Source organism: Melanotaenia boesemani, chromosome 21 (genome assembly GCF_017639745.1).
Source record: "Melanotaenia boesemani isolate fMelBoe1 chromosome 21, fMelBoe1.pri, whole genome shotgun sequence".
Lineage (NCBI taxonomy): Eukaryota > Metazoa > Chordata > Actinopteri > Atheriniformes > Melanotaeniidae > Melanotaenia > Melanotaenia boesemani.
Window position 1 is genome coordinate 693606 of NC_055702.1, and position 9024 is coordinate 702629.

The window sequence follows — 9024 nt, forward strand, 5'->3', positions numbered from 1 at the left end:
CTCTTATATTTCCTTATACAACTTATAACCAGTCCTCAGAACTGGGATCACTGACAATCTGGCAACAATATGTGTGGCGACCCCTGAGGCCTGTGTCGGGGCCCGTGTCGTGGTCCGTGTCGGGGCCTGTGTCATGGGTATTTTCGGGGCCTGTGTCATGGTCCTTGTCGGGGCCTGTGTCATGGTCTGTGTCGGGGCCTGTGTCATGGTCCTTGTCGGGGCCTGTGTCATGGTCCTTGTCGGGGTCTGTGTCATGGTCCTTGTCGGGGCCTGTGTCATGGTCTGTGTCGGGGCCTGTGTCATGGTCTGTGTCGGGGCCTGTGTCATGGTCCTTGTCGGGGCCTGTGTCATGGTCCTTGTCGGGGTCTGTGTCATGGTCCTTGTCGGGGCCTGTGTCATGGTCCTTGTCGGGGCCTGTGTCATGGTCGGTGTCGGAGCCTGTGTCATGGTCCTTGTCGGGGCCTGTGTCATGGTCTGTGTCGGGGCCTGTGTCATGGTCCTTGTCGGGGCCTGTGTCATGGTCTGTGTCGGGGCCGGTGTCATGGTCTGTGTCGGGGCCTGTGTCATGGTCCTTGTCGGGGCCTGTGTCATGGTCTGTGTCGGGGCCTGTGTCATGGTCTGTGTCGGGGCCTGTGTCATGGTCTGTGTCGGGGCCTGTGTCATGGTCTGTGTCGGGGCCTGTGTCATGGTCCTTGTCGGGGCCTGTGTCATGGTCTGTGTCGGGGCCTGTGTCATGGTCTGTGTCGGGGCCTGTGTCATGGTCCTTGTCGGGGCCGGTGTCATGGTCTGTGTCGGGGCCAGTGCTTTTTTTTTTTGGTAAGTTCTATGTTTAAATATGAGATCACGACTTCATCCCGCAATGTCATCTTGGGCGTAAGTTCTTCTTCAGTGCTGAGTTGAGCCAAAGAGCTGGACAAATCCTTCTAAGTCATTCTGACGAGTAGAAGAGTTAAGAGTTTGTTTTGAATGTACTTATTAATGCTTCCTGCTTCCGCTGTGATGCTTTTATGTTTCATGTAAAGTGCTTTGAATTGTCTTGTACATGAAATATGCTGTGCAAATAAATTTGCCTTATCCTGTTTATCCTGAATTCTTCATGTTGTCCAGCAGGGGGCGACTGGTTTGCTAGCCTACGTTTCCCAGAATGCTTTGCATAAAGTCTTCAGAAAAACTGACAGAAGGAGGAACGCCAGACAGGAAGCAGCTCTGACAGCCACGTCCTCCCCCAGCTCACAGTTAGAATGGTTTGATCTTCAACAGTGGTTCCATTTACAAGAGACATCAACACAACACGAGGCATTCAGGGACAAAGAGGTGGTTTTCACTACAGATGCTTCTTTTTATTAGTTGATGTTGTAAAAAATACTATCACTACATTGTACATAACAATAATAAAAGTTAATTTCATCAGGACAATGACCGAAGCAAACTGACCTCATGCTGAGACGTTCAAAAGCCGCAGGAAATCAGTGGCTCTTTCTTGTTGATGTAGAGAGAACAAACTGAAGATGAGGATGAGGAGGATTCTTCTCTGCGGCTCAGAAACCAAACTGAAAGAAATGAAACTGAAACTATCACCACGATGCCTTCACTGACCCGTCTGGAGTCATGTGAAGTAGAGACTTCCAGCCAATGAAAGCCTGTGGTGCGTTCAGGCAGTTGGGAGGTCCCATGTGGAGCGCTGATCAGGTTATTTATCTGACTAAATGTGTTTAAACTCCTCATGATAAAACCTCGATGAGACGACCAATCACAGGAGCCGATTCATTCCTGATGATAACAACAACAATGTGTTGTTTTAAATGATATATCCTGATCCATCCACCCATTTTCTGTTCCGGTTAGTCCAGTTCAGGGTCGCCGGGAAGCTGCAGCCTGATTATAATACGACATATCATTTTATAATATTTCATTACTATGAATAACAACAGAAATAATCTTATTAATAATGAAAATAACTCCTTGCAGCCGTTTCAGCAGGTGGGCGTTCCAGTTAAGAATCACACTCAGATCACAGCTTCAGCTTTTATCTTTTTCTTTGTGTCATTAAGTTACATCAGAAACAAAAACAGAGCGTAAACAGGAAGTAGGAATGAAGCAGGAAGATGTCCTGATTGGCCATCCTGCTGACTTCTGGTGCATCAGTTCAGTGGTGTACGTTGAAAACGTTTACGTTTGCTCGTAGTTTTTGGTGTAATGTTCTACTTGTTATGTATCGGACCCCTGGAAGAACGTCTGCAGCTACCGGGATGCAAATAAAACACATCCGAACAAGTTAAACAAATAACTCTGGGTTTCATCTTCATATACATAAATCACCTTGAAATGCCACCTTCTTTACCAGATGCTATTATTATTATTATTATTATTGTTATTATTATTATTATTATTATTATTGTTGTTGTTGTTGTTGTTGTTGTTGTTGTTATTATTATTATTTTATTGTTATTATTATTATTATTATTATTATTGTTATTATTATTATTGTTATTATTATTATTATTGTTATTATTATTATTATTGTTGTTGTTGTTGTTGTTGTTGTTGTTGTTATTATTATTATTATTATTTTATTATTATTATTATTGTTATTATTATTATTATTATTATTTTATTATTATTATTATTGTTATTATTATTATTATTATTTATTATTATTATTATTATTATTATTATTATTATTGTTATTATTATTATTTTTTTTATTATTATTATTATTATTATTATTGTTGTTATTATTATTATTATTATTGTTGTTGTTATTTTGTATAATTGGTTGAAATTTCAAACAAACATTATGACCTTAAAACTAATTTTAAGGGGAATTAAATCATTAGAATTTTTTCTTATTGTTTGGGTGAATTTGAGTCTTTTCACCAATCTGAGACAAACTGGATCTAAAACTGTGGAACAGTTTCAGAAAAGTGTTCCTCAGACTTTGAAGGTCCTCCATCTAAAGTGTAGAATATCATCAGAAGATTCAGAGAATCAGGAGGAATCTCTGTGTGCATGGGACCATTGTCAAAGAAATTTAGCTGCATACGGTAATCACTCATATATACTCATATAAAATTAACATGTATATTCAGTTTCTTTATTAATTTAATATTGTTAATCCACTTTTACATTTTCATATTGTGTGTTCTCATTCTACAGAATACTTAAGTTACAGTTTTCATTGTGTGTGTGTGTGTGTGTGTGTGTGTGTGTGTGTGTGTGTATGTGTGTGTGTGTGTGTGTGTGTGTGTGTGTGTGTGTGAGGTCAGACTGACCACTTTCTCCCAGAGCTCTGATATGACAGAGTTGAGGCTGGTTTTCCACCTGCTAGATAGCAATAGTTGTTTGGATATCAGCTTGTTGTGGTTTGTGGGTTTTCTATTCTCAGTCTTCTATTCCTCATTTATTATTTTACTGTTTGACCTTCAGCTGGAGACCAGCTGAATAAAACTGTTTCTCTCTGATGAATCATCAGTCTCTCCCGACCACCACTCTCCTTACTTGCAAGTAATTCTTTATTCAGTACTTCTGTAAATAAACCTTATATACTTTTACTCATTCCAGACTCTTGGTCATTTTTCTACAACACCATGCTGGATGCTGGTGATCTTCTGCATTAAAAGCAGACATGATTCTCTACTGGAAACCACTGCATGGACTCAGGAAGACTTCCAGAAACCACTGTCTGTGAACACAGTTCACCCTGAAACCCACAAATGCAGGTTAAAGCTCCATCATGCAGAGAAGAAGCCAGATGTGAACAGGATCCAGAACCAGCTTCTTCCGTCTTCTCTGGACCAAAGCTCATTTAAAATGGTCTGAGGCAAAGTGGAAACCTGGATGAAGATGTGAACTAGTTTGTGGACGGCGGCTCCTATAGACTTTCCCTCACCCCTCCGCAAACACACTGACCTTCAGGAACCCGTCCAGGGAGGCTGCAGGACCAGGAGGAACCAGCAGATGTCACCAAGCAGCTGAGGTCTGAAGATGTGATTTTGATCCTGGTCCAGGTGTAAGGGATGGAAGTGGTTCTGGGATCCATGAAGGCCCTAATCCCTAACCCTAACCCCTATCCTATGTTCAACCTGATCAACCTGAACATAAACAGCTAATTCTGGATTTAGGACAGACAAATACATACTTGATTGATTGATTGATTGATTGATTGATTTGAACAGAATGTAAAATTAAAAACAACAATGACAACAGAGAAAAAGAAAACCCAAAAAGAGGGAGGAAGAGCAAACGGATCCCAGCAGCCATTGATCACATTGATTACTGATAACTATAAGCTATTACGTAATCTTATAGTGAGACTAGTGATAATAACAACAATAGTAATCAGTATTTACATGTAGACATGATTATCATGAAGATGTGTAGTACTGATACTCATTCTAACAGTAATAATAATAATAACACCAATATAGTAATATTATGTACAGTAGTTATATATATTATTATCTGTAAACTATAATATTTACAATGGCATGAGTTATACAGTAATAACAACAATAATAACAATAATAATAATGATAATAATGATAACAATACTAATAATAATAATAATAATAATAATAATAATAATAATAACAATAATAATAATAATAATAATAGTAATGATGATAATAATAATAATGATAATAATAATAATAATAATAATAATAATACCAATAATAATAATAATAATAACAATAATAATAATAATAATAATTATGATAATAATAATAATAATAATAATAACAATAATGATAATAGCAATAATGATAATAATAATAACAATAATAATAATAATAATAATAATAATAATAATAACAACAATGATAATAATAATAACAATAATAATAATAATAATAATAATAACAATAATAATAATGATAATGATATAAATAATAATAATAATAATAACAATAATAATAATAACAATAATAATAATAATAATAATAATAATAACAATAATGATAATAGCAATAATGATAATAATAATAACAATAATAATAACAGTAATAATAATAATAATATAAATAATAATAATAATAATAATAATAATAACAATAATAATAATAATAATAACAATAATAATTATGATAATAATAATAATAATAATAATAATAATAATAATAACAGTAATAATAATAATAATATAAATAATAATAATAATAATAATAATAACAATAATAATAATAATAATAATAATAATAATAACAATAATAATAATAATAATAATAATAACAATAATAATAATAATAATAATAATAACAATAATAATAATAATAATAATAATAATAACAATAATAATAATAATAATAATAACAATAATAATAATAATAATAATAATAATAATAATAATAATAATAACAATAATAATAATAATAATAATAATAATAATAATAATAATAATAATAATAACAATAAAAATAATAATAATAATAATAATAATAATATAAATAATAATAATAATAATAATAATAATAATAACAATAATAATAATAATAATAATAATAATAACAATAATAATAATAATAATAATAATAACAATAATAATAATAATAATAATAATAATAATAATAATAATAATAATAATAATAATAATAATAATAACAATAATAATAATAATAATAATAATAATAATAATAATATAAATAATAATAATAATAATAATAATAATAATAATAACAATAATAATAATAATAATAATAATAATAATAACAATAATAATAATAATAATAATAATAATAACAACAATAATAATAATAATAATAATAATAATAATAATAATAATAATAATAAAAATAATAATAATAATAATAATAATAACAATAATAATAATAATAATAATAATAATAATAATAATAACAATAATAATAATAATAATAATAATAATAACAATAATAATAACAATAATAATAAAAAAAAAATAATAATAATAATAACAATAATAATAATAATAATAATACATTTTATTTGCTGGCGCCTTTCTTGACACTCAAGGTCACCTTACAGGATAAAACAAGAGTAAAACAAACCAATAAATACATTCATAAATTAACGGATACATAAAAATAATAAAAGCAGTGTGAAATATTACAGCGAGTTTACCAGTTTGAACAGATGTGTTTGAGTTTGGATTTGAACAGTTGTATAGAATCAGAGTTACGGAGGTCTGGGGGGAGGGATGTCCAGAGATGAGGAGCAGAGCAGCTGAAAGCTCTGTTCCCATGGTAACAAGGCGGGCTGGGGGGACGGTGAAGTGGATGGAGGATCTGAGGGAACGGACTGGTATGGAGACATGGAGGAGATCAGAAAGGTGGGGAGGAGCGAGGTGACGGATGGCCTTGTAGGTGAACAGCAAGATTATTCTAGTGTCGGACGTATGGTTCTGATTCTGGTTTTGGTTCTGGTTCTGGTTTTAGTTGTGGTGTATGGTTATGGTTATGGTTATGGTTATGGTTTTGGTTTCGGTTCTAGTGTCTAGTGTCTAGCTCTGGTTCTGGACCGGACTCCGTTTCCGTTTTTTTTTTGCAGACGTTGTGAAAGTGAAAAGCCGAAGCTCTCTCGTGTTTCCTTGGAACTTCTGTCTCAACTTGCAGACACTTTCCATTTCAGCAGCAGGAAGTGTCCATATAAGGGCGTGGAGGCGTGTGATCTCAGAGGAATGTGCTGATGTCACACCCACACACCATAAAAGCGTGTGTAATAATGAAAATGCAGCAGAGCTCCAAGTCAGAGCCTGAAACCCTCACGTTTTCCCACTGATCAGAGCTGATTCATGGAATTATGCTGCTGCAGCCTCTCTGGAATGCCGTCCTGGGACGTGCCTCCCTCCTACACTCGCCTTTCTTTCCCGTCCTCTTCTCGTTGTCCGCCTACCTGTCCTTCTGCCTGCCCTTCCTGCTGCTGGACGTGCTGGCCTCCAGGTGGGCCCTGGTGCGCAAGTACAAGCTGCAGCCTCAGAGCTCCGTGACCTGGGCCTCGGTGCGGAGCTGCGTGGCTCGGACCACCTACAACCACCTAATCTTCATCTTCCCACTCACTGTGCTGCACTGGTACCTGAGACCAGTCCGGATGCCTGACCAGGCCCCGGCTCTGCCCACACTGCTGCTCCAGGTCCTGGTCTGCCTGCTGCTCTTCGACTTTCAGAGCTTCGTCTGGCACTTGGCACACCACAAGGTTCCCTGGCTCTACCGCAACTTCCACAAGGTCGGTACCAGAGATGAAGGTGGAGTTTCCTCGTCTTCATCAACCTGAATAAACCTGAGACTGATTTTTAATATGCTTCCTCTTACAGGTGCACCACACCTACACCTCCACCTCTGCCCTGACTGCAGAGTACTCGGGGGTCTGGGAGACCCTCAGCCTGGGGCTCTTTGCCGCCGCCAACCCGGTTCTGTTGGGCTGCCACCCGCTCACCGAGCTGGCCTTCTTCCTGGTCAATATCTGGTTGTCGGTGGAGGACCACTGCGGCTACGACCTGCCCTGGGCCACCCACCGCCTGGTGCCGCTCGGCCTGTACGGCGGCGCCCGCCACCACGACCTCCACCACCTCAAGTCCAGGTGCAACTTCGCCCCGTACTTCACCCACTGGGACCGGCTGGCCGGGACACTGGTCACACAGGACTGAGACCCCCACAGCACCTGAACACACCTCCATGGAGGACATAGAACTCTGGAGGCGTTTAAGAACCCTGAAAGCTTCATGAAGTGATGATGATGAAGTGGAACAACAGACCTGGACTGTGTTCTAATATTTAATCTGAATATTTATTTTTCTCTGTATGACGTTTTTAATGAGGAGTTAAATTTTCTACGTTAATGAAGATTTTCTAGTTTTATTGTTTTCAACGAGTCGCACCATTGAAACAAGAAAGTCCGGAGAATCGGATTCAGAGTTAAAGGAAAATGGATTTGGTGCAGCCATGATGGATCATTCCGAGTTGGAAGAGTCAGAACCTGGTTCATACTGAACTGATCCGACCTGAAAATGGATCGAAGAGGTCCGGATCCACCAACAGCCACAGATATGATATGTTATACATGTTATATATGAGGATGGATGGATGGATTATGGATGGATGGATGGATGGATGGATGATGGATGGATGGATGGATGGATGATGGATGGATGGATGGATGGATGGATGGATGATGGATGGATGGATGCAAAGTGAGAGGGAGTGAAGGTGTTGAGGAGCAGGAGTGTGAGTGGGGAGTTTTATGGAAGTTTCTATTGGGAGGAAACAAAGTGACTGAAATGTGGATGTTTTGTTTTGTTAACTATAAAGAGACTAAATAAAGTTTCCGAAGAGGAAAAAAGAGAATCTTGTTGACGTTTTCTTTCTTTAGTTCTCGGCTGAAACAGCAGATCCAACATGAGGAACAGATCCGAGTTTCCAGACAAACGGATTTTCATTCTGAGTCTGAGATGGAAGGAGCTGAACATTTCCTTTCTGATCATTTTCTCTCCAGAAATAAAGTAGAAACAGTGAGCGTATTTACTGGAGCTGTGAGTCTCAGGAGAAGCAGGACTACAGGCTGTGCAGAATTATTAGGCAAGTTGTATTTTTGAGGATTAATTTTATTATAGAACAACAACTATGTTCGCAATGAACACAAAAGACTCATAAATATCAAAGCTGAATATTCTTGGAAGTTGGAGTGGGGCTTTTTTAGTTTTAGTATCTTAGGAGGATATCTGTGTGTGCAGGTGACTATTACTGTGCATAATTATTAGGCAACTTAACAAAAACCAAATATATACCCATTTCACTTATTGATTTTCACCAGGGAAACCAATATAACAACTCAAAATTTACAAATATACATTTCTGGCATTCAAAAACAAAACAAAAACAAATCAGTGACCACTATAACCACCTTTCTTTGCGAGGACACTCAAAAGCCTGCCATCCATAGATTCTGTCAGTGTCTTGATCTGTTCACGATCAACATTGCGTGCAGCAGCAACCACAGCCTCCCAGACCCTGTTCAGAGAGGTGTACTGTTTTCCCTCCCTGTAGATCTCACATT

The 9024-nt window shown here is 36.8% G+C and overlaps 2 protein-coding genes across 2 annotated transcripts; one reads left to right on the forward strand and one right to left on the reverse strand.

Annotated features, from left to right (window-relative positions):
- Positions 1–22: 22 nt before the first annotated feature.
- LOC121632925 (S-antigen protein-like) lies at positions 23–4039 on the reverse strand. The gene is made up of 2 exons (XM_041974742.1): positions 3890–4039; positions 23–823 (listed from the first exon to the last, which is right to left on the reverse strand). The coding sequence occupies exons 1-2, from the start codon at positions 4037–4039 to the stop codon at positions 23–25; spliced, it is 951 nt and encodes a 316-aa protein (XP_041830676.1).
- A 2682-nt stretch (positions 4040–6721) lies between these two features.
- On the forward strand, positions 6722–8308 carry ch25h (cholesterol 25-hydroxylase). Its single transcript, XM_041973661.1, has 2 exons — positions 6722–7197; positions 7286–8308. The coding sequence occupies exons 1-2, from the start codon at positions 6775–6777 to the stop codon at positions 7616–7618; spliced, it is 756 nt and encodes a 251-aa protein (XP_041829595.1). The 5' UTR covers positions 6722–6774; the 3' UTR covers positions 7619–8308.
- Positions 8309–9024: the final 716 nt, after the last annotated feature.